Here is an 18,391-nt window from a genome sequence, read left to right as displayed (position 1 = left end):
TTGGGAGGCCGAGGCGGGCGGATCACGAGGTCAGGAGATCGAGACCATGGTGAAACCCCGTCTCTACTAAAAATACAAAAAAAATTAGCCGGGCGTGGTGGCGGGCGCCTGTAGTCCCAGCTACTCGGAGAGGCTGAGGCAGGGGAATGGTGTGAACCCGGGAGGCGGAGCTTGCAGTGAGCCGAGAGCGCGCCACTGCACTCCAGCCTGGGCGACAGAGCGAGACTCCGTCTCAAAAAAAAAAAAAAAAAAAAAAAAGTTCCAGGACGTTCTTATCTCACACCTTTTTCACACTGAGAGCAGCTGCTCCCAACCCAAGCTCATTGCATAGGCAGCAGAACATACTAGAAAAAATGAGGGCATCTCCCTGACCCATGGTAACTTGTGCGTGTGTCAAGTTATCTAGTTCAGGTGCTGGCACACCGTGGCCCTCAGGCGGCATCTGGCTGCTTTCGTGAATGGGGTTTTCTTGGCAGCAGCCACCCTCACTGGTTTCCACATCGTCTGCAGCTGCTTTTGCTCTGGCTGTGGCTGAGCTCATAGTGCAGCGGAGACCACGTGACCCACAGTTGGGAAAATACTCCCCTTCCCTTGAGAGAACAGCTTCTGCCCCAATGCAGCCGTTGGGATAGATCTATCCTCTGTCTCATTGAGAAGGTGGAGCCTGCGGGCGGGTCCCTCACCCCGTCGTGCCCGGCTGTGGCCCCCTGTCTGCCCCAGCCCCACTGGGCTTCCCTCCACCTGCCCCGGCCCCTCCGCCCTGCTGTCTGTGAGCCTGGCCCAGCCGTTGCCGCGTCTGAGCCCCTTCACCCGCCCTGGCAGCTTCCCTTCAGCCCACGTTGGTTTGTTCCATGCAGTCCATGAAGTCCCTACCATGGGCCAGGCGCTGGGGGAGAGGCCAGGACAGAGTTCAGAGGTCAGATCGTGATGGGAGAAACAGCAGGCAGGTGTGGGGCAGGTGGCGCGGGCGGGTGCGGCTCCCTTCAGGGACCGCAGCTGGGGTCACCTGGGCATCTGAGTCCAAGGTAAAGGAGGCAGCCATGCCAGGGCCCAGTGCAGACCAGCGGGGCTGGGGGCTGTGAGTGGAGTCATGGCAGTGAGGGGCGATGGGGACAAGCATGGGGCTGAATTTGCACCCGGCCAGCCATCTCCCTCTCCCCTCCTGAGCTGTGCTCACAGACTTGCTCCTGCCACCTCTTGGCACCCCCACTCCCTGGTCTCCCCCTTCCCCACTTCTGCCATGACTTCCCTTTCCTCAGTCAAATCCAGCACATTCAGCGGTGTGGGCTTTTTTTTTCCTTTTTTTAGTTGGGGGCCCAGGCTGGAGTGCAGTGGCGCCATCCTAGCTCACTGCAGCCCTGACCTCCTGAGCTCAAGGGATTGTCTTGTGTCAGCCTCCGGAGTAGCAGAAACCACAGGCACCACCACACCAGGCCCAGGTGGGCTTTTCTCCAGCCAGCATTACGCTGACCCTCCCTCCCTCAGGGGCCTTGGCTTCCTGCCCTAGGCCATGCGGCCTAGGTGTTGGTCTCCCTTCTCACCCACCCCAAGGGGCCAGGGAATTCTGGCTTTCTGCCACTCCTCAGACTCTTTCCTGGGAGACTTCACCACTTCCAGAATTCAGACCACATCTCAATCTTGACCTGCCACCCCCCTGCCAGCGTGACTCAGCTGACGGCCTGCTCCGGCCCTGGTGGGTTGTGGTGCATGAAGCCCTGTGCGCCCAGCTGAGGCCTTCACCAGCCACTGCTGCTTCTCCATCCCTGCATCCTCGTCAGTGCACTTTCCTCGTGCGCTCACAGCTTGGGGACTGGAGCTATCCGTGGCAGCTGCCCGGCCTCCTGGAACACTGTGGCAGCCGCCCCACATGTGTCCCGTATACACCACCCAGGCCCTCGCTGTCCGGCTTCCAGGATGAGATCAGAACTCCCTGGGGGTCTCGATGCCCTTGAGCAGCCCCTTCTCTGGCCCATCTGCTGTTTCTCCCCCGATGCTGTGCTCCAGCCACAGGGGACCTGGTGGCATCTCCCAGGCTTTGGCATGTGCTGCTGCTCATGCTGCTTTCTCCTGCAGTGCCCAGACCCTGTGCCTTCTGGGCAAGCAACGAGGGTGACAGTAGAGGGGTTCGCATGGGTCTTGCCCCGCCCACCTTTGCTTATGGGGAGCACAGATCGTCCCAACACTGGCCACCAAAAGCTGTTTCTGGGCTGTGTTTATTCTCTTCCTCCTGAAGAAGTTAATTCTTTTTCCAAACCAGATAAATTAGAAAACATTATTTACAAACTAAACTTCCTTTTATTGTATGATTTAATGGGCTTTTAGTTTATTCACACAGTTGTGCTTGTCATCACAACAATCAAATTGACAACATTCTCACTTTCCCCAAAGGGACAACACACTCCTCAGCTGTCACCCTCCCATTCCCCGCAACTTCCTCAGCCCTAGATGACCCCCAGTAGTCTACTTTCTGTCCACAGATTTTTCCCATTCTGGACATTCCATATAAATGGAGTCATAGGACAAGTGGCCTTTTGTGTCTAGGTGATTTCCCTCGGTGTAACGTTTGCTGGATTTGTCCATGTTGTGGCGTGTGTCCCTGCTTTGTTCCTTTCCATGGCTGAATAATATTCCCCTGCGTGGACCACATGGTTTATCCATCCCGCAGCTGGTGGACATTTTGCCTATTGTGAACAGTCCTGCCATGAACATTCTAGTGCTGGTTTCTGTGTGGACATACTTTTTCCTTTTTCCTGGGTCTTTACCTAGAGAGGAATTGCTGGGTCCTGTGGTGACTGAGTTTAACCATTCGGGGAACTACCAGGTCAGATTCCAGAGTGACTGCACCATTTTGCATTCTCATTGCTCACTTCAGTGAACTGAGGCTAAAAATGGGGTGGGGGTGCCTCACATGTCCACTCCACGTGACTCTGTTCCAGCTTCCACGATGATGCCCCCAAGGACTACAGGCAAGTCTCGCTGACCGCCGTGAAGCAGCGATTTGAGGACAAGCGCTACGGGGAAATCAGCCAGGAACAGGTGCTTCCCTCCTGCCACCTGGGCGTCTCATGGGGTGCTGGGGTGTGGGCGGGCCTCACCCTCGGGGCCTCTGCACCCCCTAACTCTGGCTTCCCCGCAGGTGCTGAGCTACAGCCAGTTGTGTGCGGCATTAGGAGTGACACAAGACAGCCCCGAACCCCCGACTTACCTCAGCACAGGGGAGATCCACGCCTTCCTCAGCTCTCCTTCGGGGCGGAGAACCAAACGGTTAGTGACCCTGCATCCAGGCTGCACCATACAATGCTGGCATCCTCGTGCCGGCCCAGTTCCCTCAGCACTTTCTCACACAGAGAGGCCCCCAAGGCTTGTCAGGGGAGCGGCAGATCCCAGGACAGGGACCCTGGGATGGAGCCCTGCAGTCATGCCCCGGGCCCCTGCGTAACCTCCACTGTCTCCAGCCCAGGTCTCCTTCCTCAGAGGCTGTTGCCTCTCGCTCTGACTAGGCTCCCTGTGGAGGTAGATGGTTTCGAGCACACGGGAGCCCAGCCTGGCTCTAGCCCTGCCTGTGCCTGACATGCACGTCCTGGACTTCTCTGCTCCATGATGCTGCCGTCACTCCCGTCACTCGAGTTGTGACCTGAGTCACATCCCCAGCACTTCCCTCACCACCCGTGTGGACCTGTTTACCCGCCTCTCCTATCTCAGCACCTTGGCTGTTCCTCCTGGAGTTAACTTCCTCTTTCCACCTCACCGACCTGGAGAACTCTTACTGATCCTGCAAGGCCCCGATGAACAGGGCCCTCCCTGTGCTGCTGGCCCTGTGCTGTGACTCCTCAGCACCATGTGCCCCCGTAACCTTCCCAAGGGCAGGCACTGGGTGGCTGGGTCTTTCCTGTCAATATAGGACCAGGCAGGGCTGCCTCCAGGAGCGTTGTGTGAGGAGTGGGCTCCTGGCAGGAGACCTAAACTTCTGGGGAGCCCTGGGGAAGCAGCCAAAGCCCCTGCTGCTGCTTCCTCCCCAAGAAGCGTGACAGCACTTTCCGTTGTGCAGAAGGCGGGAGACCTGACCCTCCTGTGTCACTCCATACACACACCAACTCCCCGGGGCCAGGGTCATCAACGAGGAAAGTCCATGCAGACACGCATGGCTACTCCAGGAGGGGGCCTGGCCCTGGCCCTGTGCTCAGCCTCACTGTGTTAAACCCGCTTCTCAGAGGCCCCCCACAGCCCCATCAGTCTTCTGAGACAGACCCCCACGGGTGACACTGGGGTAGCTCTCTCCACCCCCCCATCTCCACCAGGCCCTGGGGTCAGGAAGTAGAAAGGCTTGGCTGGTGTGGCGGCTTTCCCAGGCTCAGGCCCACACTCTGGCCTCCAGCCCCATCCTCAGCAAGACTTGACCCCAGTTGGGTGTGGGTGCCGGCACCGCTTAAGGCTAGGCCATTCCATGCAATCTGCCTGGCACCGGGCTAAGCACTGAGTGCATCTTATTAATCAACACCAGATGGCCGGGCACGGTGGCTCATGCCTGTACTTTGGGAGGCCGAGGCAGGTGGATCACCTGAGGTTAGGAGTTCGAGACCAACCTGGCCATCATGGTGAAACCCTGTCTCTACTAAAAATACAAAAATTAGCTGGGTGTGATGGCAGGCACCTGTAGTCCCAGCTACTCAGGAGCCGGAGGCAGGAGACTCACTTGAACCTGGGAGGTGGAGGTTGTAGTGAGCCAAGATCACACCACTGCACTCTAGCCTGGGTGACACAGCAAGACCACCTCAAAAAAAAAAAAAAAAAAACACACATACTGGAAGGTGGCATTGTCCTAGGGGTTTCCAGGGGACCAGATGGTTGGCCCATGCCCCACACCTGAGCCAGGAGGGCTGGGCTTCACACCCAGACCTGGGGCCTGAGTTTGCCTGAGCTCTCCTCCAGGTTGGCTGTGTTTCAAGAGCTTAGACCTGTTCTAGCTTCACCAGCATTTTTTACGCAGCAGACCCTTTGTGAGCATGTGGTGACAGGCCAGGGCATGCGGGTGTTAGAGGCAGGTGTGGAGGGCCTGGCCTCCCAGTGCTGCCGTCCATGACTGGGTCTCCTGGGCTCTCTCTACCTTGCAGGAAGCGGGAGAACAGCCTCCAGGAGGACAGAGGCAGCTTCGTTACCACCCCCACTGCGGAGCTGTCCAGTCAGGAGGAGACGCTGCTGGGCAGCTTCCTCGACTGGAGCCTGGACTGCTGCTCTGGCTACGAAGGTGACCAGGAGAGCGAGGGCGAGAAGGAGGGCGACGGTGAGTGTGGGGCCAGGGCATACCAGAAGGGACATCACACGGGGTGGCTCTCACCGAGGGCCTCTGGGTACCTGGCCCTGTGCAAGCACTGTGGGAGGGAGGAAGGTGTGCACAGAGTGCAGGGCGGGGCCAGCTCCTGCCCCACTGGGGAGTGTGTCCAGACATGGGGAGAGAGGAGGGGAGAGCCCCCAAAAGACCACAGCTTCTCCCACCACACAGGGATGAGAGGACTTAGGCCACATCTATCCGGCTCCTGCTCGTTCTGTGTTGGGAGGACCTCACTAGGATGAGGAAGGCAGAGACCCTGTCTGGAGTTCATGGAGATCCTTCTAGGCCTGTAATCTCATGCCTGTAATCCCAGCAATTTGAGAGGCTGAGGCAGGAGGATCACTTCAGGCTACAAGTTCCAGACCAGCCTGGGTGACACAGCAAGACAAAAAATTTAAAAATTAGCTGGGCTTCGTGGCATGCGCCTGTGGTCCCAGCTACTCAGGAGGCTGAGGCGAGAGGATCTCTTGAGCACAGGTGGTGGGAGCTGCAGTGAGCCTGGGCGTTTTTTCTAGAATGTTGTTTGAGGTGTGCTCACGTGGTATACATGACACTCCTCACTGCCTTGCTGGGCTCACTGCCCTGTGCAAACCCCAGGCAGACTGCAGGGGTTCTTGCCAGAAGCTCAGTTAGTGTGAGTCCTGTCAATTTCCCGGTTGCTTGCTTCTGCGTCCACTTGGCTTGAGCTAGATGGCCAATTTGTCATCTCCACAGTTGGAGTCATGGCGGGCAGCTGTCCAACTTGGAAGAGGCATGTCACACACACTTCTCACCACAGGAGGGTAACACAGGGGACCGTAGCAAGGTAGAAGATTCTTGACCTGGACTTCAGGGTCTTGACCTGGCAGGGGGTCTCCCCTGATGCTTGAGTGTGACATGACCTCCCTCCCCACCAATCTTCCTGCAGTGACAGCTCCCAGCGGCATCCTCGATGTCACCGTGGTCTACCTGAACCCAGAACAGCATTGCTGCCAGGAATCCAGTGATGAGGAGGCTTGCCCAGAGGACGAGGGACCCCAGGACCCACAGGCACCGGCGCTGAACACCCAGATCCCTGCAACCCCTGGACCCAAACCCCTGCTCCGCACCAGCCAGGAGCCAGGGAAGGACGTCACGACCTCAGGGTACTCCTCCGTCAGCACCACGAGTCCCACAAGCTCCGTGGACGGTGGCTTGGGGGCCCTGCCCCGACCTACCTCAGTGCTGTCCCTGGACAGTGACTCGCACATCCAGCCCTGCCACCATCAGGCCAGGAAGTCATGTTTACAGTGTCGTCCCCCAAGTTCCCCGGAGAGCAGTGTTCCCCGGCAACAGGTGAAGCGGATAAACCTATGCGTACACAGTGAGGAGGAGGACATGAACCTGGGCCTTGTGAAGCTGTAAGTGGGTCAGCGCATTTGCCGCAGTGGATGTGTACTGAGGGCTGGAGGCGAAGGGTGGGAGCACAGCGCACAGCACAGGAATGCTGTGTAGACCCTGGAGGCCTTTGCACAGAAAGCAGAGAGGATGACTTGCGGCCACCAAGTTTCTCTCTCCGCGGGAGTCCTGTGCAAGCCATCAGAATGTTGAAATGAGGGTGAAGAGCTCAGATCCCTCTCTTTGGAAAGTTTAGCCTCGAAGCAGTTGGCTGCACTGCGTGGAGGGCACCTCTCTGTCCCTTCCGTGTCTCACTGTCTCTGGAAGCTTCATCCCATACGTGTCCTGGTCTTCCCAGCCCCACCAGAGCCCCGTGCCGGGAGCTGACAGCTTTCATGCTCAAGGCATGTGTGACCTGGGTAGTCAGACACCACTCGAGCCCCTGCCCACATCTGCTGGTTTGGGGCTCCAGTGGGGAGCTGACAGCTCTGAGCACACCACTGTCCCCTCATCCACCTCGGCCTGCATGGGGCACCCACTTCTTTCTGGGTGGGGCTTCCATGGTAAGGGGGCCTGCGTCCGTGCACACTGCGTGGACTGCCTTGGCCACAGGCCGACTCCCTACGACACATTACTCATTTTAGAGCTCTGTCCCAGGGGCGTTCGTCTGTGACCCACAGATGGTGTCAATGTGAACACCTCTCTTTGTGCTGAATTTCTGGGCCATTCTTTTCCTGTCTTTATTTCTAAATTTCCTTCTTCCAAGAGGAAAACAAAAGAAAAACTTAAAACAGAAGGTATTAAAAAAACAAGAGATTCCCACCATTATTTAGGTTCAACTGCAAAACAAAAATCTTACTACAGCCCCTCAATGCCATCCTGACACACTGTATGCAAAAAAAATTTTCCCAGATAGGCTAGCCAGAAAAAACTTGAAGTCCTCTGTAACATCTGAGGTGACCAAAAGGCAGAAGAGCAGAGCAGTCGGGGGCCATGTCTTGGCTGATCCCAACTGCAGCTCTGCTGTGGGGGCCTGTGGGAGGGAGGCAGACCCCTGGGCTTTCCTGCTGGCCACGGAGACTCTGCTCCTGCATGGAAACGGTGCCTGGGAGCCAGCAGCCCGCGCCTGGGGAGCCTGCCTGGGGCCATGTGACCGTGGCCTCTCCCTGGGGATGGGCTGACCACAACACACCCTGCTGCCATCCACTTCTGTTTCCTCTGCAAATATAAGAAAGAACCACTTGGCCAGAAGTGTTCCCCGGATGCTTTTTCTTTTTCTTTTTTTTTTTTGGAGACGGAGTTTTGCTCTTGTCACTCTGGCTGGAGGGCAGTGGCATGATCTCAACCCTCAACTCACTGCAACCTCTGCCTCCCGGATTCTCCTGTCTCAGCCCCCCAGGTAGCTGGGGTTACAAGCACCCAACCACGCCCGGCTAATTTTTGTATTTTCGGTAGGGACGGGATTTCACCATATTGGCCAGGCTGGTCTCGAACTCCTGACCTCAGGTGATCTGCCCACTTCGGCCTCCCAAAGTGCTGGGATTACAGGCATGAGCCACAGCGCCTGACCCCCAAATGCTCTTGAACCAGAAACCCAGGGCTGGGAGATGCTCACTGAGCTGCTACTTTTCTGTGTGCTGGTGCTGTGTGTGTTCGTGTCCGTGGCAGCTGTCTTTTTGCTACTATAAGGGAATTCTGGCCACCCTGGGTGGGGCGTGGTCGGGGTGAGAACCGAAGCGTTGGAACTGTAGACCTGTCCTGTCGACTGTGTGCCCCGGGCATGTGTGAGCCTCAGTTTCCTCACCTGTAAGAGCGAGCGATGATACCTACCTCACAGGGGTGTTGTGAGGATTAAATGTGAGGATAGTGGCAGATGAGTGATGGACGTCCTTCACTGCCTCGGCCCCTTGTCCAGGGGCCCTTAATCCCTACTCTGCATGGAGTCAGTTCTCTCCTTTCTCCCAGCTTGCACCTGAAGGAGGAAACAACTCCAGGAGGGACCTGGCACGGCCCACCTGTGGTGGGTGGGCTCCTGCATCTCCCACCTGCTGACTGAGCATTTACCCACCTCCTCCACAGAGAATCTCCAGGGAGGCAGGGCCACCGTCACCCTCCCCCACCGCTGATGGAGGGGCCCACCCGGAGTGCTGCGCCAGAGCTGCCTGGGTCCCAACCTCCCTGACAATTCCCTTTGTGCCCTCCTTCCCCTCTGCGATGGCACCTTCCCATTAACGACTGTGGGAATGGACTCACATGTCCCATCTTTAAACAGCACCCCCAGGTCTGTTTCTCCTCCAGCTACCGCCTGGGATTTCTTGGCCCCTAATTGTTTATTCTTGTTAACACCAACTACATGGGGGCCCTGCTGCCCTCCTCACTTCCTCCCCCAGGTGTCCCCTGCATCACTGAAGGCTCTGTTCCCCCCCACCCACCGTGCTGTGTACACCGCCGAGGCCTCAGCAGCACTTGGCCTGTGACCCACTCCCTACCGTGACAGCCTCCTGTTGCCTGTGTGACACTGTCCTACTGCTCCTCCACCTCCCTGGTCATTGCGTGGGCCCCGTGACCTGTCCCTGCCCGTCCCCACCTGTCCCCTGCCCCACCAAGGGCCACCTCGCCGGGCCCACTGCTCCAAGGTCTGAGCTTCCTCCCCTCTGCCCAGTGCTATCACGTCACATGTCCAAAAGAACACTTTCTCCTCCCTCATCCCCGCTCCTGACACGCGGCATCCTCACCTCCGGCAACCCCGTCCTGTCCCTGTGCTCGGTGGCCCAGGCGTCAGCAAGACGGCTGGTCCCTGCGTTAGAGCACTTTCAATAAGGACAGATGGAGCCTCTCGTATAACCTTCACCGGCGCCCTGCAAGAGAAGCGCGATAACGGCGCCCCCATCTACCCAGTTACCCAAAAATCCCGGCCTCCCCCTCAGTCCCCTCCCTGGCGGCCTCGGGGCCCAGCTCCGAGCCAGAGTCCCCGTCAGACCTAGGGGACAGGAGTGGGCGGGGCTTGAGGCTTGCCCGCAAGGAGGGAGAGAAAGCTTCGGGGGCGGCCCCTGAGCCCTGGTTCAGGACTGGGCAGCCTGGCCGGGAAGGGGCGGGCTTCCCTCCCGGAAGGGGCGTGGCTCTTCAGAGGCGGCAAATTGCGAGGAGACGCCGCCGCCTTCATGCTGCCGGCGGACTGCTCGCGCCGGTGAGGGCTGCGCGGCAGCGGGGGAGCGGGAGGATGCGGGCGGGCCGGTAGTCAGGCGCGGGGCCCGAGGCCCGACGCTGGCCGAGGTGCTGAGCCGCCGGTGCGTCCCCCAGGCTGGTGGCCGAACTGCAGGGCGCCCTGGACGCCTGCGCACAGCGACAACTGCAATTGGAGCAGAGCCTGCGCGTTTGCCGTCGGCTGCTGCAGGCCTGGTACGCGGACCCCGGGACCCCCTGGCCAGACCTCCCTCGGGCCCTCAGAGTCCTGCCCTGAGCTCCCAGGGCTGGGAGACCGGGCGCAGCGGCCCACTTCGGAGCTGTAGGTTGTCAGTGCCACCCTCCTTACGCAGCAAGCTCTGAGCTGGGGGCCTGCTGCGGGGCCCGGCGGCCCCCTCGGTTCTGTTTGGGCTGGGCCCTGCCTCCTGGCCGTGCGACGGTTGCCCTTGTCTTTGCAGGGAACCAACTGGGACACGGGCTTTGAAGCCACCTCCAGGGCCAGAAACTAATGAAGAGGACTCCCTTCCAGGTAAACCTCCACCACCCCCCTTCTCCAGGTGCTGCTCTGGCCTATCTTCTGGCGTGCAGTTGTGAGGGACCCTCCTGGGGGACAGTGGGGAGAGATCCCTGCATAATTCTTGGCTTTCACAGCATGCACACCCAGTCCACAAGACCTCAAAGAGTTGGAGTTTCTGACCCAGGCACTGGAGAAGGCTGTACGGGTTCGAAGAGGCATCACTAAGGCTGGAGAAAGAGACAAGGCCCCCAGCCTGAAATCTAGGTCCATTGTCACCTCTCCTGGCACGACAGCCTCCGCCTCACCCCAGTCCCCAGGCCAAGCTGGCCAAGCTGGTGGCCGTGCTTCAGACACGAGACCCACCAAGGGCTTCCGCCAGACCACCCTGCCTGCCAAGGGCCACCCTGAGCGCCGCCTGCTGTCAGTGGGGGATAGGACCTATGTTGGGATGGGAGCCCAAGCCCCCAGGCCTGGGGCGGGCCTCAGGCACCAGCAAATGGCCCCATCAGCTGCTCCTCAGGCCCCAGAAGCCTTCACACTCAAGGAGAAGGGGTAGGTTTCCCGGACCCTCACTAGAGGGACTTCTGTCTCTGCCTCCTCAGACCCTGGCTAGCAAGGAGCCTGGGATTTGGGGTGACAAGGAAGGCAAGGCATTGAGCCCTGGGGCGCACCCCTGAGACTCATTCTCGGAAGCTGGTAGAATGAAGCAGCTGTGTGGTGGTGTCCAGGTTGGCACCATCAGGTCAGGGAAGTACTGGAGCCTGTCCTCCCCTCTTCTCTGTGGCTGTCCCCTTATTTGCCCAGGCCAGAGGCTCCAGATGGGCTCTGGAGGGCGTGGGCTCTGCTCACAGGGCCCCCTCTTCTCTCTACCGTGGCAGCACTGGACCATGCTTCTCCCGTGGCCACTCTGGAAGCCCTATCCAAGGAGGCCCATCCTTGGTGGGGTCGGGTGTGGGAGAGGGGCAAGAAGCCTCATCCCTGATTGGGCTCTGAGCAGGAAGTGGGACTTGTAGACCCCAGAGCAAGGCGATGCTCCTCTGAACATGGGCTTCTCCGACAGGTACCTGCTGCGGCTGCCTGCAGCATTCAGGAAAGCAGCTTCCCGGAACTCGAGGTGAGGCTGAGGTCTTTGGCTGGACAGGGGTAGGGGAGAACCGGGAGGCATCACCAGCTCGGGGACAGGTTTGAGATACTTTCCAGTGGGTCTCTTTGCTCTCTTTGCTGAGTAGGTCACTGTCGATGTTAAAAGTCTTCCAGCCGGTCAGCTCTGTCCCCTTGTTCTGGTCAGTGTCCTCTTGGTTCCCTGCGGCCTCTGGAGGCCCCTCCTGGCATTCAGCAGAGCCAGATGCCCAGCCTGGGGTCCCCACCCTGGCCCTTGCCTACCTCCCAAGGCCCAGCTCACTGGCTGGAATAACCGTGTCCCTCTGTGGTTCCCGTGTGCACCCCAGCCTGTGGGCCCAGCTCAGTTCCACACAGACCAGTGATTCCATGGATGCCGCTGCAGCCAAAACCCAGTTCCTCCAGAACATGCAGACAACTGTATCCTTGCTGGGCTTGTGGGAGCCCGGGGGGCCTCTGGCTCTGAACCTGGCAGGTTTGCAGAGCAGCCCCAGGAGGGCTGGCGTGGGATGGCCAGGGCGACTCCCCAGGCCCCGTCCTTGGTGGGAGCAGAGGGAGTTGGCTGCAGGAAAGTTTTCCTGACCCATATCCAGTCAGGCGGGCCGCAGCCCAGGCTCAGTGCTGCGGAGGTGGAGGCTGAGGCGGGGCGCCTGCGGAAGGCCTGCTCACTGCTGAGACTACGCATGAGGGAGGAGCTCTCGGCAGGTCAGTGGGTCCTGGGTCTGTATCAGGAGGAGCACGGAGGGCTCGTGCAGGGAGGGTTTCCAGACTGCCACGGACCCCACCTGCTCTCCCTGACTCTTCTGCAGCCCCCATGAACTGGATGCAGGAGTACCGCTGCCTGCTCACGCTGGAGGGGCTGCAGGCCATGGTGGGCCAGTGTCTGCACAGGCTGCAGGAACTGCGTGCAGGTGAGACCCTGCTCCCACCCTGCCACCTGCGCTGAGGTCTGGGCCAGGGACGGGGCGCTTTAGCCAGCCTTGTCTGCGCCTCAGGGAAGGGTGAGCAGCCCAGCGACCAGATGCAAGTTGGTGGGCCCCTCCACCCCTCCCACGCCACTCCCCATGTGCTGGGTCCTCACCAGTTGTCCTATGGGAGCAGTCAGCCTTCCTCTCCTCCTCAGGGCAGCTCCCCCACCTCGCTGCTGCCCGCACACAGAACCTCCTTGCTCTGAGCAGTTGCTTATTCACCCAGTTGTTGAAAAACTAGCATGTGAGGGCCAGGCACGGTGGCTCACGCCTGTAATCCCAGCACTTTGGGAGGCCAAGGCGGGCGGATCACAAGGTCAGGAGATCGAGACCATCCTGGCTAACACGGTGAAACCCTGTCTCTACTAAAAATACGAACAATTAGCCGGGCACGGTGGCGGGCGCCTGTAGTCCCAGCTACTCGGGAGGCTGAGGCAGGAGAATGGCGTGAACCCGGGAGGAGGAGCTTGCAGTGAGCTGACATCACGCCACTGCACTCCAGCCTGGGCTACAGAGTGAGACTGCATCTCAAAAAGAAAAAGAAAAAGTAGTGTGTGAGGCCGGGCACAGTGGCTCACGCCTGTAATCCCAGCACTTTGGGAGGGCAAGGCAGGCGGATCATTTGAGGTCAGGAGTTCAAGACCAACCTGGCCAACATGGTGGAAGCCCATCTCTACTAAAAATACAAAAATTAGCTGGGTATGATGGCGCAGACCTGTAATCCCAGCTACTTGGGAGGCTGAGGCACGAGAATTGCTTGAACCCAGAAGGCGGAGATTGCAGTGAGCTGAGATTGCGCCACTGCACTCTAGCCTGGGTGACAGAGCGAGACTCCGTCTCCAAAACAAAAAAAAAAAGAGAAAGTAGCTCTTGAGAATCAGCTCCTGGGTGGTGACTGGCCTGGCATTGTGCGAGGTGGTTATTTATAGAACTTGTTTCCTCCTTTGTATTTTCTAATTGCTTGTAGTTTTAAGAGTGAAGATACATCATTTGTCAAAGGAAAGCCAGTCTCACAAAAGTCGTGCATAAACACAGTAAAGAAATTGGGCAGGCAGAGGGCCACCCCACAGAGGACTCCCTGCCAGCAAGTCCAGGCCCGAGACACACCATCTTGCATGGGGCTGTCCTGAAAGCCCACCTTTCCCCTAAAGGCAGGGCAGGTGGTGCAGATGCGGGAGAGCCAGGCACACAGGAAAAGCGGGGCCCCGGGTTAGGCTGCTACCCCAAAGGCCACATTCTCCTGTGCACACAGCGGTGGCGGAACAGCCACCAAGACCGTGTCCTGTGGGGAGGCCCCCCAGAGCCTCGCCATCCTGTGGGGGTGGAGCGGAGCCTGCATGGAGCCCCCAGCTGCTTGTCTACTCCAGCACCCAGGAGCTGCAGACCCTGGCGGCCCTCAAGCTGCAAGTGGCTGTGCTGGACCAGCAGATCCACTTGGAAAAGGTGCTTCTGGAAGAAGAGGTGGGGGTGCAACAGAGGTCCGCAGCCTTGAGGAGGACCTGAGGGTAGGGGCTTGACTGCTCCACCCCCCAGGGCCCAGGAGGATGGGGGCAAGCCTGGGGTCTGTGTGTGTGGGTTTGGAAGTGCTGGTCAGACTGGGCTGGGATAGCAGGAGGGATCCTGGAACCTCAGAAGGAGGGAGGGCTGAAGCATGGGGGCCTCGAAGCCTGTCCCAGGATTGCCTTCCGCCTAGGTGCCCCTGAGATCTTGGCCCTGCCCTGCCCTGCCCCCAGGTCCTGATGGCTGAACTCCTCCCCCTGGTAAGCGCCGCACAGCCACGGGGGCAGCCCTGGCTGGCCCTGTGCCGGGCTGCGCACAGCCTGCTCTGCGAGGGAGGAGCACGTGTCCTCACCATCCTGCGGGATGAACCTGCGGTCTGAGCCTTTCCCATGCTGCCCTCAGCCCTGTTTAGATGGGGATTGGGGGTGTCTTCCCTGGCACTGTGCTCGGGACCCAGAGATACCTATGCTTCCCTGGGAAACCTGGTGAACTGGACCAGGTGGCCTCACTGGCTCTTCTCAGGACAACTAAGCCTGCTGGTCAGGGCTGCCTTTCAGCCTTCCCAAGGCTCCTGGACTCCAGAGGCCAGCGGGGAGCCTTTCCTGGCTCCCTCTGTTTTCTCTCACTGTAAACCAAAGAGCTGCTTGTGTGATATTAAAGCCACTTTAGAAAGCATTTGTATGTATTTATTTTTTTGAGACAGTCTCACTCTGTCGCCTAGGCTAGAGTGCAGTGGCGTGATCTCGGCTCACTGCAACTTTGCTTCCTGGGTTCAGGTGATTTTCCTGCCTCAGCCTCCCAAGTAGCTGGGATTACAGGCTCGGGCCACCACGCCTGGCTATTTTTTTTTTTTTTTTTTTTAATTTTTAGTAAAGACGGGGTTTCACCATGTTGGCTAGGCTGGTCTCAAACTTTCGACCTCAGGTGATCGTCCCACCTCGCCCTCACAACGTGCTGGGATTACAGGCATGAGCCGCCGTGCCCAGCTGAAAGCATATGTATTTAAATCATGCCAAGGTGGGCTTGGTGGGCCTTTTTTTTTTTATGATTTTATGAAGTTATATCACTGGTTGATACATGTCATGCTGAAAAAGAATATATCAAGTGTATTTATCAAGATTATAAGTGGGCCGGGTGCGGTGGCTCACACCTGTAATCCCAGCACTTGGGGAGGCTGAAGTGGGAGAATTGCTTGAGGCCAGGAGTTTGAGACCAGTTTGAACAACAGTGAGACCCCATCTCTACACAAAATTTTAAAATGAGCCGGGCATGGCGTGTCTGCCTGTAATCCCAGCTACTTGGGAGGCTAAGGCAGGAGGATCGCTTGAGCCTAGGACCCTGAGCCTGCAGTTAGCCGTGATTGCACCACTGTGCTCCAGCCTGGGCGACAGAGCGAGACTCTGTCTCTATATCCCTTCTGTATAAAGGACGGGACAAGGCCACTCAAGGCAGGCCCAGCACTGCTGAAAGCCCTGCCCTCTGTAGGCTGTACGCATTCATCGAAGGACACGAAAACCACAAGGCCATATTGGAGAACGGGCTGGCCACTGTCTCTGCCACAGCCACGCGTCTCTGCTTCCCACTGTCTCCTGGTGCCCATGCCCAGCTCCCCCTCCTGGTGCTGGCGCTGGGGCGCGTGTGAGGTCACCGGTTCACACTGAGCCTCCACCGGGAAGGGCCTTTTACCTTTTCACTCTTTAGCCACTCCACTGTCACCTCCTCCAAGCCTCCTTCCCTTCCCTAGGAAGGCAGGAAAGAGCAGGGGTCAGGGTTGGGCCCTCTGCAGCCATAGAGGTGGGTTTGCAACATGACTTGTTTCTTGCCCTGTGACTGGGCAAGATTCTCAAGGACTCAGCCCCAGTTGTCCAGGTTTGTCCCCACTGTCATGCTGGGTGATGGTGGTGATGACCTCAGGGGCCAGCATAGAGATTACTTGATGTTGCATCTAAACTACTGGCCACAGGCTGGGTGTGGTGGCTCACGCCTGTAATCCCAGCACTTTGGGAGGATGAGGCAGGCAGATCACCTGAGGTCAGGACTTCATGACCAGCCTGGCCAACATGTTGAAACCCTGTCTCTATTCAAAATATAAAAACTAAAGGCCAGGCTCGGTGGCTCATGCCTGTAATCCCAGCACTTTGGGAGGCCAAAGCGGACGGATTGTGAGGTCAGGAGATCGAGACCATCCTGGCTAACACGGTGAAACCCCGTCTCTACTAAAAATACAAAAAATTAGCCGGGTATGGTGGCATGCACCTGTGGTCCCAGCTACCTGGAAGGCTGAGGCAGGAGAATCGCTTGAACCCGGGAGGCGGAGGTTGCAGTGAGCCGAGATGGTGCCACTGCACTCCAGCCTGGGCGACAGAGTGAGACTCTGTCTCAAAAAAACAAAAAAAAAAAGTTAGTCGGTGTGGTGGCGGATGCCTGCAGTCCCAGCTACTCAGGAGAATCACTTGAACCTGGGAGGCGGAGGTTGCAGTGAGCCAAGATTGTGCCACTGTACTCCAGCCTGGGTGACAGAGCGAGACTCTGTGTCAAAAAAAAAAAAAAAGGCAGGCACAGTGTCTCACGCCTGTAATCCCAGCAATTTGGAAAGCCAAGGTGGGCGGATCACGAGGTCAGGAGTTCAAGACCAGCCTGACCAACATGGTGAATCCCCATCTCTACTAAAACTGCAAAAAATTAGCCAGGCCTGGTAGTGCGCACCTGTAACCCCAGTTACTTGGGAGGCTGAGGCAAGAGAATCGCTTGAGCCCAGTAGGCAGAGGTTGCAGTGAGCCGAAATCGCACCACTGCACTCCAGCCTGGGTGACAGCGAGACTCTATCTCAAAAAAAAAATAACCTGCTGGCCACAGAGGCCGTGGTGTTGGCCATGGCCAGTGCTCGTAGTGTTCTTCAAACGAACCTGCACCGAGGGCCCGAGGCATCCCAAACGTTTTGGGAGCTGGGGCCAGGTGCTCTGTGTGGATAGTGCCGGAGCTCCACCAAGCCCGGCTGTGGGCAGGGACCTGCAACAGGGAAGATTACCAGCCTCTTCCCCAAGGTGCCCCCTCTGGACAGGGCAGCGGGACAGGAGGTGGGTGGTACCCGGAGAAAGCCGGGTCTTCTGAGAGCCAGATGAAGCGTTGCAGGTACATCCTGCTTGTAAAGGGCCTGACAGTCCAGCAGGTCAGAAACACGCTCAGACCCAGAGTCCCGAGTTGAGGGCTGCTGGGGCCCAGATGACAGAGACCAAGACAGGAAACCAAAAACTCATTGCATTGAGGGGGCACCTCCAGGGGTAGAGCAGCTCCACCCCTTGCCCCCCCAGCCTGGCAGCAGCCCCAGGGTCGCACCGCTTGTGCAGGTCAGCCAGTCTCGCCCCTCCCAGCCACCCCATTGCTGCCTCCAGGCTTACGCCCAGGCGCCTCTATCTGCAGGAGCCGCTGACTCATTTGAAACCCCCAACCACGCTGCGACTGTACACCTGGTGACTTTCCAGAGCAGGTGGTCTCCACCCGACCTTATTTCACTGGCTGACGGCTCCTGGCTCATCCCCCATGCCTACTGGATGTTTGCCTCAGGAGGACTGGGGTGCTGTCCCCCCCTACCCCGGCCAGGCCCTGATGGGAGCCAGACGTGCACTGACTCAATGATCCACCAATCCCGGGGCCAACCCAGAGGACAGTGGTGTCCTGGAGCAGGGAGGCGGCCTAGATAGCTTTGTGGGGGTCCTGAGGAGGCACCGACACAGGAGTCCAGGGCGGGAAAGACAGGCCTGCTCCTCCGGCTAACGCCCGCCCACCCCGATTCCCCGCCAAAACCCAGAGGCAGCGGCTGACTCCCCGGGCTCCTGGCTGGCGTCACCGCCTCTGGAGCCAATGGGCTCTGACGTGGCGAGCCCGTAACGCCACTGGGACTGCGCGGGCGTCCACACCACCCACCGAGCGCGGCCACCGCGTTGGCGGCATGAGCGCGCTCGAGCCTCCCCCCGCGGCGCCCGCCTCGCCCCCCGGGCCGGGTCTGACGCACCCGGAGCCCCCCGGGGCCCTGCGCGCCCTGCTCTTGGCCACCGGCGGCGCTGGGGGCTCGTGGCCGCGCTGCATTCTGCCTTTCGGTGCCGTGGCCGTGCTGGCTGGTGCAGCTGCCACGGCCATCACCTTCTCGCTGCGGGGACCCCGCCTGGACCTGGCCCAGGGCTGGTCGCTGGCCGCGCTCAGTGCGGGCCTGGGGCTCCTGACCGCCGCCTTCCTGTACTGGCGCGCTCGGCGGAGGCGAAGGGCCGGGCGCAGGGAGCCGGGGGGCGCCCTGAGCCGCGGGCGAGGCCCCCTCCCGTCGAGGTCACGGCAAGCCGGCCGCCCCTCCCTCCGACCTCGCCCCGGCCGGGCAGGCGCAGTGCCAAGCGCGATCGCAGAGGCCGCCCCCCACACCCCATCCCC

The 18,391-nt window shown here is 59.2% G+C and overlaps 2 protein-coding genes across 5 annotated transcripts; both read left to right on the top strand.

Moving 5' to 3' along the window:
• Positions 1-2,925: 2,925 nt before the first annotated feature.
• LOC116462394 (cyclin-F) lies at positions 2,926-9,080 on the top strand (the record flags this gene model as incomplete). Its single annotated transcript, XM_032144873.2, has 4 exons — positions 2,926-3,036; positions 3,137-3,264; positions 5,112-5,281; positions 6,237-9,080. Coding segments are annotated over 4 exons (885 nt in total), but the record flags the coding sequence as incomplete, so codon positions are not given.
• Positions 9,081-9,760: 680 nt separating this feature from the next.
• TEDC2 (tubulin epsilon and delta complex 2) lies at positions 9,761-17,519 on the top strand. Of its 4 annotated transcripts, XM_032145002.2 has the most exons (11): positions 9,806-9,872; positions 9,986-10,084; positions 10,327-10,397; positions 10,520-10,937; positions 11,446-11,499; positions 11,834-11,924; positions 12,098-12,209; positions 12,314-12,415; positions 13,725-13,915; positions 14,206-14,232; positions 17,393-17,519. In XM_032145002.2, the coding sequence occupies exons 1-11, from the start codon at positions 9,847-9,849 to the stop codon at positions 17,444-17,446; spliced, it is 1,245 nt and encodes a 414-aa protein (XP_032000893.1). In that variant the 5' UTR covers positions 9,806-9,846; the 3' UTR covers positions 17,447-17,519. The 4 variants fall into 4 exon arrangements, with proteins under 4 accessions (XP_032000895.1, XP_032000893.1, XP_032000894.1 ...); XM_032145003.2 differs by lacking the exon at positions 14,206-14,232 and having other exon boundaries at positions 17,393-17,518; XM_032144999.2 differs by lacking the exon at positions 17,393-17,519 and having other exon boundaries at positions 14,206-14,647.
• The last annotated feature ends 872 nt before the right edge of the window (positions 17,520-18,391 follow it).

This window comes from Hylobates moloch, unplaced genomic scaffold (assembly GCF_009828535.3).
Source record: "Hylobates moloch isolate HMO894 unplaced genomic scaffold, HMol_V3 SCAFFOLD_23, whole genome shotgun sequence".
In the NCBI taxonomy this organism is placed as follows: domain Eukaryota; kingdom Metazoa; phylum Chordata; class Mammalia; order Primates; family Hylobatidae; genus Hylobates; species Hylobates moloch.
The sequence above is the reverse complement of the archived record's forward strand: the minus strand, read 5'-3'. Positions and strand labels throughout refer to the sequence as shown.